The sequence below is a fragment of the Amblyomma maculatum genome, chromosome 2 (genome assembly GCF_055883805.1).
Source record: "Amblyomma maculatum isolate TAMU_Amacu chromosome 2, ASM5588380v1, whole genome shotgun sequence".
In the NCBI taxonomy this organism is placed as follows: Eukaryota; Metazoa; Arthropoda; class Arachnida; order Ixodida; family Ixodidae; genus Amblyomma; species Amblyomma maculatum.
In genome coordinates this window covers 6776478-6791330 of record NC_139345.1, presented here as the reverse complement: position 1 = coordinate 6791330, position 14853 = coordinate 6776478, and the positions used below count along the sequence as shown (strand labels likewise).

Genomic DNA, 14853 nt, shown 5'->3' with positions numbered 1-14853 from the left:
AACTTTTACTTTGCACGGTGCTTGCAGCTCGTCGCCAAAGACGCACAAACAATATCCTAATTCGAGCTCTCAAAAATGGCGGTAACTGTTAATGGAGATGCTTGCTTTATTGTTGGTTGTGCTTGGTGCTCAGAAAAATACTATAGGCCGGTGAAGTATCATCCTATTTCAGAATTACTGCTCTGTTCTTCTCTGTAAGAACTAGAAACGTATGTTGTGTAAGTACCATATGTACCTACTACGTGATGCAGTATGCAGGAGAACTGTTATCCATTACTAGAGACGCGAAATTTCCGGTAATTATCAATGACTGAAAAGATAACGAGGTTTTCAGTACTTGTTTACGCAACAACTAGAAATATTTGGAAATAATGAAACACATGGCTAGAACAGCATGAAGTTATTAAGGCGAAAGCTTTATTGCCTTATCATTGTCGTCAGCAAAAGTCTCACACTTTTGCCGCGGCTCTGATTGGTCGAGACGGGATGACTTCATGGAGGTCTCGACCAATCACAGAGAACCGCCACAGTATGCACGAATACGTGCCTTATATGGCCATATGTCAATCAATGATCAGTTACTAATTAATCAGTAAATAATTCATAAAATACTGATTACTAATTAATTACTCATTGCGGGCTAGTTAAATCATAATTACGAATTAGTTGCAGTTGCGTAATTACTAATTATTACCGCGCACCTTGTAAAATCAACCACACAGCAGTAAACGTGTAACAACTGCTAAGGTACAAGGAGCGCAATCTCGTCGCTGCCAAGCAGAATTCACTGAATAAATGCACTCGCAGAATGTGAAAGAGTAGTCGCTCGCTTTACTCGTAGTAGCATTCATAGCTACATGCGCAACAGTCGCGCAGCAGAATGCAGCACTCAGACTTTCGCCTTTCATCACTTTAGTCTGCAAAGTGTCCTCGAGCCCCTGTGGCTTAGTGGTTATGCGCTCAAGAGTTTCGACTACTGTACCTAAGGATGCGGGTTCGAACCCCGGCCGTGGTGGCCGCTTTTCGATGGCTGCGAAAAGCTAGGCCACCCGTGTGCTGCGACATATCAGTGCACGTTAAATAACACCAGGTAGCCGAAATTTACGGAGCCCTTCACTACGGCGTGTCCCACTGTCTGTGTCGCTTTAGGGCATTAAACCCCATAAACGTAAACATAAATTACAGGTAATTCTTCCTCAATATTTGCAACAATATACCACGCTCTCCAAACCTCATGCACTGTGGGTACTTTATTGTTTATCTTAAAGTACACATGGCAAGACAGTCTGCTTAGTTTATAGTCAGCTGATTGTTTTGTGAACTCGATGAACATCTTTTGTGACTGTTCTTCTCTAACGGCAAATCTGATACTGAAGAGATGTTGAAATGTTTTGTCCTTATTATAGTATTTCGGCTTTTGATGCAGGGGACAAAGCAAATGACAAAAGACGCAGTTCCGACTCAACATTGTCACTATGGGCTCCTGGTCAAGGACAGGGCACGCGCTTCAGCGGTAAATATGTCGTAGAGAATGCGATCTTTTACAAGGAACTCGGTGTCAGCTTTCAGAAGGCGGAATGAAGCTTTGAAAGTATAGATGCTATTTTTAATAGACAAGTAACGCTGAATATTGGAATACGATTTGATTAAGATTCAAGGTAAATGCCGACCTTCTGGAAATTAGAGGTACCGTAAATATTGCTAGTGAACAAACATTATCAGGTAGTGAGGAAAGAAACCTGATTTGACGGGTTCTTTCTGATATTGTTCATGTATTAGTTGCAAGTGGAGAACGAAAGTTTGTATGAAAATTTCTTTGAAAACAGTGTTACAGGAGTGGCCTGGAATTCTGACGTCTGTTGAAATGAAGCCATCAACCCAGTCGAGCAGGCAGTCGCTTACTCTAAGCCTACTAATTTGTCTGTCGGCTTGGAATAAAAGCATTCATTACAGTAAATGTGTCAAAGGAATTGAGGGCAACCTTTATTGCTCTCGTGGCACTTTTTCATCAGATGTCTGTACGTCCCCTAATGTTTAACAGCAGCTAAATCATTTAACTGGTTATTTCAGCCGTACAGCCCTGCATTCTGCCAAGGAATCTGCATGGTTTGCCTTAAAACTTAATTACTTCGTGTATTATGTTATTTTCCATCGCAGGTGATAAATCGTAGAATCTACCTCCTAAGCTTTAAAGGACAAGAGGGAAAGGACGATGAGGTGGGAGGTGGCGGGGGACTGGTAGCTTGGAAGGAATCCGTAACCCGGACGCATCTGGCATAGAAATTCAAACTGTGGCCGAAAGATAAAATCTGGGCACCCGCGCACACTGCTGCCCCTGACAACAAGGGGGCCCGTGAGCTAGCTCGAGCACTCTGCTTTCGGGCAGCCATGGGGCTCTCCGACGATTGGAGGAACGGTTGTTAAATTATGGGGAAATAATCAATCATCGTCGATTTGCCCGTATATGTACCTCCGCTGTCGAAAAGTGAAGTTTTTCAATCAATCAACATATAGAATAATTGTATACCTATGTAGCAGTACTCCAGCTTAAATTTGATGCTATTCTCACTTAGGATCAAGCTTTGATCCCTTCTTTCACAAGTAATTTCATGTGCAAATGTATGAGATACGGAAACACATCTGTCAGCACAAATTAAAAATTATTTAGTCCGTAACATACATGGTACACCGGACACTACAGGTTTTCTTAACTCAATTACCCTTGGCCTCGCTAGATACTAGGGCATTACAACTTCAAAGTCTTCAGTGGTGAAACAGAGAGATAATGGGCTGGACTGTGTGATTGTGGCAATAAATGCGGTATTGTAGGAGTACGACCTGAATTTGGTATTTGTCACAGCTAATTGTTGTAACAACAAAACTTACTCTTAAGTGTTTGTCGTTCTCCTGCCTTCATCTTTCTTTGTCATTAGATATTTTTAAGGCGATTGGCAACAACCTTGGACGTGGAAGGCGGACCTGGCTCAATCCGCCAGTCTTCGAGTTATCCACCCTGGAGTCGCCTATCCTCGCGGCGGCTACTGTTCCTGAGGTCGTCGACCTGGCTTCTGCTGAAAAAGCGACCAGCCCGAACGCTAAGGACAACAATTCGGAAGTGGTCACAACATCGCGCTTGCAATTGCCCGAAAACCTTCCTACACTGGTGAGCAGTGCTATCAGTAAGTAGTACGGTTCTGTGGTTGTGAACCATACTGCTTCATTGGCTTCATTCACACGCTCAAAGTTGAGCTTGCAGACACTGTGAATAAATGGTTGTGTCTAACGACGCTCTAATTTTGTCATTTTTAGATAATTTTTCTTGATTCGTGAGATAACTGCGCTCATATTATTAACTCGTTCAAAGGAAAGGAAAGGCGCAGTAGCTGTCACTTGTTCTGTGGATGTCTGATCCGCTCCGTAAAGGGAGGGAGGAAGGCGGGAGTGAAAGCGGAAACGGAGAAAGGGGTGCCGTAGTGGACGGCTCCGGAGCAATTTCGACCACCTGGGCATCTTTAACGTGCACTGACATCGCACAGCACACGGACGCCTCTTCGTTTCGCTCGTATTTGAGTTTTGTGTTTTCTGCACAAGTTAGAATAAGCATCAGTTCAGTTCAGTCGTTCAGTCGTGTCCGACTCTTCGTGACCCTATGGACCATGTCACGCCACGCTTTCCGGTCTCTCTCTATCTTCCTAACATCACATAACTTCACCTGCACTGCCTCGAGGATGCCATCTAACCATCGCGTTCGCTGCCTACCGCTTCTCCGGCGACCCTCAACCTTTCCCAACATCAAATCTTTCTCCAGCGACTCCTCTCGTCTCATCAGATGACCAAAGTAGCTGAGCTTTAACGTTAGAATTTGACCCTCCAATGAACAGTTAGGGTTTATGGTCGACAATATCGACTGATTTGATCTTCTGGCAGTTCAAGGAACTCTCAAGAGTCTTCGCCAGCACCACAATTCAAACGCGTCAATTCTTCGGCGGTCAGCCTTTTTCACAGTCCAACTCTCGCATCCATACATCACAACTGGAAAGACCATAGCATGAGTTATACGGATCTTGGTTGGCAGACTAATGTCTTTGCTCTTTATTAGGCGGTCAAGGCTAACCATTGCTCTCTTTCCCAGAAGCAGGCGTCTCCTAATTTCATGGCTGCAGTCTCCTTCCGAGGTAATCTTGCAGCCCAAGAAGAGAAAATCTGTCACAGCTTCCACTTCTTGTCCATTGATGCTCCAGGACTTGATAAGGCAAGACGCCATGATCTTTGTCTTTTTAACGTTCAGTTTAAGCCTATACTTCTCACTCTCTTCTTGTACGCGCATCAGAAGTCTCTTGAGTTCCACTTCACTTTCTGCCATTAAAGTGGTATCATCCGCATATCTAAGGTTGTTGATACGTTTTCCAGCAATTTTCACTCCAGCTGAAGACTCGCCCAGACCGGCCTTCCTCACGATGCACTCTGCATATAGGTTAAATAGGCAAAGCGACAGTATGCAGCCTTGCTTCACTCCTTTCTCAATCGGAAACCAACTAGTAAGACCATGCCCAGTTCTGACTGTGGCCTCTTGTCCTTCATACAGGTTCCTGTGTAGACAGATGACGTGAATTGGAACTCCCATCTCTTGGAGAGCTTGCCACAATCTGCTGTGATCTACGCAGTCAAACGCTTTGGCATAATCAATAAAGCAGAAGTAGATGGGTTTCTTGAACTCTCTTGCTTTTTACATGATCCAGCGAAGGTTGGCAATTTGGTCTCTAGTTCCTCTGCCCTTGCGAAACCCAGCATGCACGTCCGGAAGCTCCCGATCCACATACTGCTGCAGCCTACCTTCCAGGATTTTTAACATCACCTTGCTAGCATGCGAAATAAGCGCGATCGGGCGGTAGTTGGAACAATCTTTGGCACTGCCTTTCTTTGGAATGGGGATATAAACTGACCTCCTCCAATCCTGTGGCCACTGCAGGGTTGTCCAAATCTTCTGACATAATGTATGCAGAATGTTGACAGCGTCATGGTTGAGGTTTTGAAGCAACTCAGCTGGAATGCCATCAATTCCGCTAGCTTTGTTCTTAGCAAGGCTGGCTAAGGCCCATTCAACTTCACTCTTCAGGATGCCCGGCTCGAGATCAGTAATCACAACCGTCTTATGTTGGGTTTGCACATTCGGGTCCTTCTTGTACAGTTCTTCTGTGTATTCCTGCCACCTCTTCTTTATCTCTGAGGCTTCAGTGAGGTCCTTGCCTCGTTTGTCCTTTATCACGCCCAGCTTAGCACAGAAGCTTCCTTTGATATCTTTGATTGTCTTATACAGAGGTCTTGTGTTCCTTAATTGGCTGTTGTCCTCAACTGCTTGGCACTGTATGTTCAGGAAGGCATTCTTATCTCTCCTTGCTATTTTCTGAAAATCCGCATTGAGAACCTTGTATCTTTCTCTTTTCCCCATAACTTTTGCCATCCTCCTTTCCTCAGCTATTTGCAAAGCCTCTTCAGATAACCAGTTTGCTTTCTTGCGTTTCTTTTGCTTTGGAACTACCTTAGTAGCAACTTCTTGTATTATATCACGAACATCAGTCCACATCTCTTCGAGCTCTCTGTCTTCTAGATCTAATTCTTGAAATCGATTCCTCACTTCCACAGCATATTCTAATGGAATTTGATCCAGATCATACCTGAAAGGCCTTCTAGGTTTCTGCGTTTTCCTCAATCGAAGCTTAATTTTGGCAACAAGAAGCTGATGATCGGTGCCACAATCGGCCCCAGGCCTTGTTTTTACTGCTTGTGTAGCGCTTCTTCATCTCTGCCGGCAAAGAATATAATCGATCTGATCCCTGTACTGACCGTCCGGTGAAGTCCATGTGTACAGGCGCCTCTTGTGCTGTTGAAAATGAGTATTCGCTATGGTCAGGTTGTTTTCTTGACAAAGCTCTACTAGCCTCTGCCCAGCTTCATTTGGCTCGCCAAGACCGAACTTGCCTATAATTCCGGACATTTCTTCACTCCCGACCTTAGCATTCCAGTCTTCTATGAGAAAAACGACGTCTGATGATGGGGTGTGGTCTAAAAGGCATTGTAGGTCCGCATAAAATCTCTCAACGTCAGCTATTTCAGCAGTAGTGGTCGGTGCATAGACTTGGATAACTGTTATGTTGAAAGGGTGACCTTGGATCCGAAGTGAAATCATTCGGTCGTTTTTGGGGTTGTACCCTAGCACTGCTTTGCCCATTCCTCTGTTTACTATGAGAGCGACCCCATTCCTTCTCTTGGATTCGTGCCCACAATAAAAGACATAATGGTCGCCGGAGTTAAATTCTCCCACTCCGGTCCACTTGAGCTCGCTGATACCCAAGATATCAATGTTAAATCTGTCCATTTCTCGCTTGACGACATCTAGTTTACCTTGCGTCATAGATCTTACATTCCATGTTGCTATGTGAGATATCTCCTTGCAACATGGGACTTTCCGGTCGCTTCCTGACACATCCACAACTGAGCGTCCTTTTGGCTTTAGCCCAGCCGCTTCATTCGTCCTGGAGCTACTAGGAATCGCCCTTTGTTCATCCCCAGTAACATGTGGGACGCCTTCCAACCTGGGGGGGGCTCATCTTCCGGCGCCATATCATTAATGGTATTGTGACTGGCCATAGGGTTTTCTTGGCAGGAAATACTGCAGTGGGTTGCCATTACCTTCTCCAGTGAATCACATTTTGTCAGAACTCTCTGTCGTGGCCTGTCTATCTTGGGTGGCCCTACACAGCAGAGCTCACTACTTCATCGAGTTTCGCAAGCCCCTCCGCCACGACAAGGCAGTGATCCAATGAAGGGGAGAATAAGCATATATATTCCAGTTGAGCATCGCGTATGACTGCATTCTCATTATACGGGGAAAGTGCTGGATTGCACTGCATTTGTTGGGCATCTAAACTGATTATTACTGTCGCGATATCAGCTTCGTTTTTAATTTTTTTTTATGTGATGACATCATCCGCGAGCTTCACCGACCACATGACTTGCCGTTTTTTTCCGAGCCACTTAAGTCAAGTGTGCGCTGCGTGTCCTAGTTTGTTGATTATCCTAGTCTAGATTGTCTGGCTTGAAGTCCAAAGGTTATATGTGGACTTCTGCCTGTATCCCAAAATACTTATTTAAATGAAGCTTCAAAATACTTCAATCCACTTGCATGTTATATTTTAGCTTGATTCTACGCATGCCTCGCGTGGGCTGAAGGACACTTTCGAACTTGGCGTTTCCTCCTGACTGGTTTTAGAGGTGGTGACGTCACAGTCCTGCTCGATTAACCTGAAAGTTTCTCGACAACAGCGCCGCGGGATTTCGATGCTGATGAGCCGTATATATTTTTCGCGTTTAAAAATGTCAAATTCTACGTTTCGTCACGCTTTCATAGCTTCTGCTTCATCTTTATAAAAAAAATATGGGGGGCTCTTAAGCTCCGCCTTGAAGGGTATGACGCAACAGTGTAGGGAACCAGACCGCATGTATACAAAGTCCCGCTTTAACCAAGCCGCATACATGGGCGTGTGAACGCAAATGTAAGGGTTCTGGCAGAGTGATTCTGATATCATTTTCGGATCTGAAATGAGACGTCAAAGTTTCAAGCTCCTGTCATATGCAATGTCAGGCAATCCTATATCAAGTTTGTACGCGGTCTGACAGCTGCCAGCTATCGCTTGCCAGCGCCATGCTAGTGAGTTTTCGCTCACAACTCCAACGCCGACACCGACGTCAGATTTTCGGTGGACGAGCCTTTAACGCTATCGCGTTAATAAACTGCTTTGATCGTGCAGGACAATGAGAAGACGTGCCACGTAGGCGTTGTGCGCACCAAGGAAAATAAGTTAGTGAGTGCGGCTGGACTATACGGCGTCGGACCTGCGGCTGCTCCGATTACCAGCACTGAATCACCGACCGGTGTGAGCCAAGCTAATTCTTCGCAGCCAACTAAACGCCAGGCAGCCAAGACAACGAGACATCGCAGAACTAGGCTAGAAATAGTGGAAGATGGCACCACATCTTGTGAGTACATCTTTCCTGATTACTAAGACTTGGCATGAACATTATCTCAGCATATCATTAGTATGCTAGAAATTAGGCGCGAGATAGTGACGTCTGTGGGTCTGACAGCGGTTATCAAGATGCGCTTATAAATGCAGCGGCTATAACACGCTTCATGATTGCGTGCAAGCTGGGTGAAAAGGTCTGATGATGCGTAACAGGATTTCGTGTTTTTTATGTAGCGAAAGCTACATTAGGCCAGTAGAAGAGGTTCGCCGTGCCTGTCCGAGGCCACAGCGCACCTGCACATGGGCTGTAAACATGGCAACCAGCTGCGCCGTCGAACAGGTCTTCCGCCGCTGCGTCGCTCCAGTCTCCACCGCAGTGAAGCCCTTTAAACCGCAGCGCCGCCTCATGACGTCACGTGCTTCGTTATTTAGCCTCACTGCGCATGCTCAGATCATTAGGAAATAAAGGAGAGGAGGGAGGTGACGGCATCCCAGCAGATGAGCGCGACGGCAGAGAGAGGGGTGTTTTCTGCAGTGCGCATGCATGCGCCGCTGCGCAGAACTTACCGAGTGGAGCAGGAAAGTGTCTGCCGGCATCGCATGCATGGGGAATGAACGTGAGTTCTGCATAGAACGGTCTTGATACGTTCAGCGAAACGCTGTTTGTGTTTGATGTAACGCTCGGTAACCCGCATCCCAAAGCTTTCGCTCCAAACTTGGTTCAGCACCGTTGAACCCCTCTAATGTTTTGTTCATAACACAAGATTTGGACACGCTTTTTGAAATCCGATGTTTATTCATCAACTTTTTTAATACAGAACAAAAACATTCAGTAGAACAGGAGCTAAAGGCCTAGCCTGAGAAGGGCTCTTGCTCTATTTAGCAGTAACGGCAGACAGAATGTAAATATTACAAAATTAAGCACATAATATAGAATTCATACATTGCCCACACTGACCAAAGCAAGGCCAGGGAACCTATAGTGTTAAATATTGCCCATTTCAGTTCGCTAAGAAAAATCTTCTTAATGAACTTTTCGAAAATATTTCTATCAAATGAATACTGTTTCCTAGGTTATTTAAAAGAACGGGGACTTGGTAATTTATGTGTTGCATGCCATACTTTGACAACACCACGCATACGAACAGAGTTTCTTTACGTAAACTGTGTCGACTTGTCCTGCCCGGCATATTTGTAAAGCTTATTATTTCTGATGAACTGTGAAAGTCTGTAATAGTATATTTGACTAGTTTTAAGCTTTTGATGTTTTAGAAACTTAAATCGCGGAAGTCAACCCCTGTAGCATTCAAACATTGCCCCACCGGGGTGGCGCAGTGGTTACAGCACTCGACTACTGCTCCCAAGGATGCGGGATCATATCCTGGCCTCGGCGGCGGCTTTTCGATGGAGGCGAAAACTACGGCGCCCATGTGCTGTGCTATGTCAGTGCACGTTAAAGAACCCTAGGTGGCAGAAATTTCCGGAGGCCTCCTCTACGGCGTCTCTCATAGCCTGGGTTGCTTTGGGACGTTATAGCGTTTTATTCTACTAGAGAGGTATTAAGTTTATTAGGCTCTTAAGGCACCACTCTACTTAATTCTGAACATAATTTTTCTTCATGTGTGTTCTACGATAAATCGCTATAAAACCACACAATCCTGGTAATATTAAACGATTTATTATAGGCTCTAGCAACATGATTATTAACTGGGGCAAGAATTATATATTTGGTTTTATTTATATTTTGCTGGAACTTGTTTAAATGCAACCAGACCGATAATTTTTTCAAGTATTCATTGTGCATTTTAGGGTTTCAAGCGATGTAGATGCAAAAAAGTCATTAGCATTATCTTCACACAGTAACGTGGTCGTGAAAAATCCAATGGCCACAAACGAAGTCTGGCAGTGCAATAAGAAACTCTTTATAGGGCGGACTTGTACCTGCAAAAGAACTAAGCGATTCGGTGGCGGCGATAACAACAAACATGCTCGCTGGTCATCGAACAGAGAATTCCTATCGCATTCGTCAAATCTCAATTTAAAGGCGGCGAAAAAAACATCTAGGTAAAGCCGCAAACGGTGACTAGCACAACCTGGAACATAGCAGAAATACGCGCGAGTGGTCGGAATCTTCTAGACGTATATCGACACACACATATCGACACACACATATCGACACACACATATCGACACACACATATCGACACACACCCCGCCGGGGTGGCGCAGTGGTTACGGCGCTCGACTACTGTTCCCAAGGACGCGGGATCGAATCCCGGCCTCGGCGGCAGCTTTTCGATGGAGGCGAAAAGCAAGGCGCCCGTGTGCTGTGCGTTGTCAGTGCACGTTAAAGAACCCCAGGTGGTCGAAATTGCCGGAGTCCTCCACTACGGCGTCTCTCATAGCCTGAGTTGCTTTGGGACGTTAAACCCCATAAACCAAACCATAAACCAAACATATCGACACACACATATCGACACACACATATCGACACACACATATCGACACACACATATCGACACACACATATCGACACACACATATCGACACACACATATTGACACACACATATCGACACACACATATCGACACACACATATCGACACACACATCTGGACACATCTCCGTCGGTGTGGCGCAGTGGTTAAGGCGCTCGACTACTGTTCCCGAGGATGCGGGTTCGAATCCCGGCCTCGGCGGCCGCTTTTCGATGGAGGCGAAAAGCAAGGCGTCCTCGGGGTATGCGATGTCAGTGCATGTTAAAGAACCCTAGGTTGTTAAAACTTCCGGAGTCCTCCACTACGGCATCCCTTTCTCTGAGAACAAGTGTGCCAGATACTGCGCTTTTTCTTTCCTGTGAACGAATGATTATTGTAGCGAAACCTACATTGGCCACGAAACTGCAATTTTGCTGTGGCGGTGCTTTGAAAACAATGTGTGTGTGTGTGTGTGTGTCTGTACGTACGTACATGTGCGTAACTGTGTCTGTACGTACGTGTGTGTGTGCGCGTACGTGCGTGTGTGTGTGCGCGCGTGCGTGTGTGTGTGCGCGCGTACGTGTGTGTGTGTGTGTGTGTGTGTGTGTGTGTGTGTGTGTGCGTACGTATGTACGTGTTTAAGAACCAATGTCAGGAAAAAAAGCGGTGATCCATAAGGGACCATATCAAATTTCAAAATGCTTTATAATTATCCTTTCTGTATCATTGAGCAGCCGAGCAATGTGTATGTGTGTGTGCGAATTTTCAGCTTTGTCCCCTCCATCGAAGAATGGAGAAGGGGTCATGCGGTCTGCGAGCGGGCGGCCTGTACGCAGCAGCGCTGTGGGCAAGAACTACAAGGAGCCAAGCACTATAAAGTAAGTGACTGGGCACGTGGCTTGAAAGCCGCCTTATATCGGAATGACAACGGATAAAAACTGACCACATTCTGAAATTGTTCAAAGGGTCATATCTACTCTTATCTAAATTTTATATTATCGTGCCTAAGAAAGAAAAAAAAAGGAAAATATTCCATTGCCGACCATTCATATCCAAATGAAGTCCAGAAGGCGCTGGATTTACCATTTACACCTGTCCGCATAGTTACTGTGAAGGCATGCCGGAAACTTGCTTTCGCCTACTTTGGAGCAGAATCTACGAGGCCGAGGCGACGGCATGAGTGCTTGGATCGCGAGCATGTTAAAGCATCATAGTATCGTCAAAGCTGTCGCCATGAGCTTGCAGCTTCCTCTGTACGTGAGTAGGTTCAGAGTGATGTACTGTACATGATGGGGCACTTGCATTGTGCATGATACAGAGGTGCATTGTAGAATCAACACTTCACAATAAACCGGTGGTATTTGTTGTCCACCTCATGGCTGTATCTTCGACATATGTTTTGCTGCATTTCTCGTTAGGTAGAAATGAGTGCATGGGGTTCTTTTTTATTTCTTTTTTCGCAGGAAACTTCGGCGGCCGTGATTTCTGGAAGAATTACCTGAGAACTCGACGCTGTTTCCCGAATTTGACTGATTCGAAATGTCTATAATTTCAGCATTTATTTTTTAGCAGCGTTCTTTTCATTTGTATAATTCATTACTACGACAGTCCTTGTTTTAGTGTGTTGTCATTATTTTAATGGTCTTAGTGTTTACGAAATTTGGGCGTCTTTTAACGCTTAACATTCAGAGATTGCTCTTATACTGTATGAGACTGGAGAATACTCCTCTTTCCGACTAACTCGTGTATTAAGGCTAATCGCACAATAAAGGAATGGAGACCTGGATATTTTTAGGTCCCTCCCAAACGCGTTACGAGTGGTTAGCACCTACAACGGCTACGTGAGCTGATGTTACGGCCTCTAATAGGCAGTAACAGAAAAAAAAGGTAGTTTTAGCGTATTTCAACCGAGTTTATTTGATTTGTGCCTCTTAGCGTACTGTGGGCACTGAAGGTAGGCGTATCAAAGGAATGATGCAGCAGCTATAATGACTCTACTCTGCTGTTCCCTTCACGGACCGTCTTTACCTGCTCTTTGCTACTTGCTCAATGAATGATTCCTGAAGTTTCGCCTGTGTTGTCTTATGCATACTCCTTAGCATACCATAATGCGGATTTGTATCATGTGGTAAGGGCAATCTTTAGAGGTCGGATGGAAAAACAGCGCAAAAGACGAACACCACAGCAAAAAAAGTTCCTTTGCTGTGGTGTTTGTCTTTTGCGCTGTTTTTCCATCCAATATGTTCCACCAACTCGCCCGTTTGGCTATAGTGCTGAACTTCATTTCTTCTACTTCGGGCTCTATTTGTCCTCCGTTCCTTCGCTGTGGTGTTCGTCTTTTGCGCTGTTTTTCCATCCAATATGTTCCATCAACTCGCTCGTTTGGCTATAGTGTTGAACTTTAAAGGTCGCCCCCATATTACACAGCAGTGGTTCTCAAAATTTTCTACCTCTAGGACCTAACAGCCATTGCCTCAAAACGTTTTTATACAATACCTGGATGTGATCTTGGGCAGTCGATTCACGATTTACGCGGACGAAAGTGTGAATTTGATCGTCACAAGGTCACCAGAACAAACACGATGCTGTGTAATAGACCGCAAAGTCCCTACAGGAATACGCAGCATCAGGGTGGCTCACCTCCACCGCCGAGAAGTTTCTTCTTCAATAGCTGGCATGGAGCTAACCCTGCAACACTGTAGAGGTTCAACTAAGAATCGAGTGTAAGTCTATTCCAACAATCGTAACGGTTTCCGGCGTTTTATTAGAGGTCTATGACTTCATCATGCACTCGAGTAGTTCAGGTAAGTTACAGCGGAGGGAAAACCTTTAGGATTATTCACAGGGTTCCCTAGAAGCAACGATGGCAGCAAGAGTGAGACGTCTTCAGTATTATTTACGCGTAAATATATGAAATATATAACCCACTTCATTGAAGGGGGGGAATGAATTCCATTGATGAAGAAACCAACCAACTCAGTTCGGTATATAAGAGGAAACAGAACCAAAGCGACCTCCTACACCTGCACGTGTCACACGCTGAGCCTGGAGCAGCGTCCTGGTGGCAGCTAGGTGGTGGTGGTGGATTTTACTAAGGGATACAGAGGAGCGATTTGGATTAATATTATTTTGATGTAGGCATTTGGAGAGAGAGTTGTCTGAATGAAGCAATTAGTCTGGCAAGCCTGTAGTACTGCAGGATTTCTCCGAAAAAGGCAACCTGTTCTTGCCGCATTATAAGAGGTGTGCTGCACGACCCTGCTCAGGACAGTTCTCGAGCTATAGGGTATCAGCCGCCTTTTTACAGGCAAGTGAGGCACTCCAGATTAGGCGAATGCACCATGGGTGGCGATAATGTTTCAGAAAACGTGCTGCTTGTGGACAGATTGTTCCCAACGTAGTTATATATCAACAGTTGAGTCGCTGACGGGTTCCTGCTGAGGATCCCGAAATGCCTAGAACAATGACTGTTTTTTCTTCAGCACTTGTGTGCCGAGTACGTATAGTGCCCTAGTTATGAATGTATATTGTTCTGTAGTGACCACAGCTATCATCTTGTCAGTCATGGAATTTACTGCATCCTCTATACTACGGTTGACCAACCATTTGGCTCTTGTAGCGCAGAGTAGGACAAAACAGATGAAGAAACTAACATGAACTTGGTGTCCTGTCCTACCCTGCGTTACAATCTCTCTGTGATAATGCAACAAGCCCAAAAAGCCACACTTTTGAACTATACTTGACTCTCTTCACGACGTTCAACGCGGAAATATGGGCGCATTTTACAAGATGTCGGTGGGATGACCGAAAGCACTCGTAACTTTCGTTGCGAAGGTCTCATGTTGGTCCGCCTAGGGAGGCTATAAAAACTGCTGGAGTGAAGTGGCGCCAGTTATCTTTGGAGGGGCGGAAACTGAGCAGTGCTGAAGGTTCGCTACATATTAAAACGTCTCATATGTGACGCGCTGAACTGTTTCGAATTTGTATAAAAAATTTCACGATCTGGTATCTCATAGAAAAGCAGTTAATAAACAATGCTTTGGGAAAAAATGATTAAAAATCGGGTGTTTTGCGAGCCGTTTTACCAGGTTATTTTTCCCATGCAAACAAGCCTAGAAATAATCTGTAATGAACTACGAAGCTAAATTTATTCCTTCTGTTTATTTGAAATGAAAGGCATGCTTTTTTTTAGGATTTACTAAAGGGAATATTTTGCTGACTTCCGGTGCTACTGTGAAAAAAATGGGAAAACTATCTTCTAGCTCCTTAGCTTGATACGCTAAACCTTTTTTTTTGTATATCGTTAGTGTAGATTGTTAACTGTTCATCTATTTTTTCCGTATTTTGGGAAA

At 44.9% G+C, this 14853-nt stretch overlaps 1 protein-coding gene across 6 annotated transcripts in view; it reads left to right on the top strand.

Annotated features, from left to right (window-relative positions):
* The window catches only part of LOC146197885 (uncharacterized), a 61164-nt gene extending 48657 nt beyond the window's left edge, over window positions 1-12507 (top strand). Inside the window, exons 10-14 of one of the 6 annotated variants that reach the window (XM_084593164.1) lie at window positions 1427-1513; window positions 2934-3163; window positions 7809-8037; window positions 11271-11379; window positions 11965-12507. In XM_084593164.1, the coding sequence (XP_084449290.1) occupies window positions 1427-1513; window positions 2934-3163; window positions 7809-8037; window positions 11271-11379; window positions 11965-11983 (674 nt within the window). In that variant the 3' untranslated portion in view covers window positions 11984-12507. The remainder of the gene's footprint in view (window positions 1-1426; window positions 1514-2933; window positions 3164-7808; window positions 8038-11270; window positions 11380-11964) is intronic. The other 5 variants (XM_084593161.1, XM_084593160.1, XM_084593166.1 and 2 more) reach the window with 5 other exon arrangements.
* Window positions 12508-14853: the final 2346 nt, after the last annotated feature.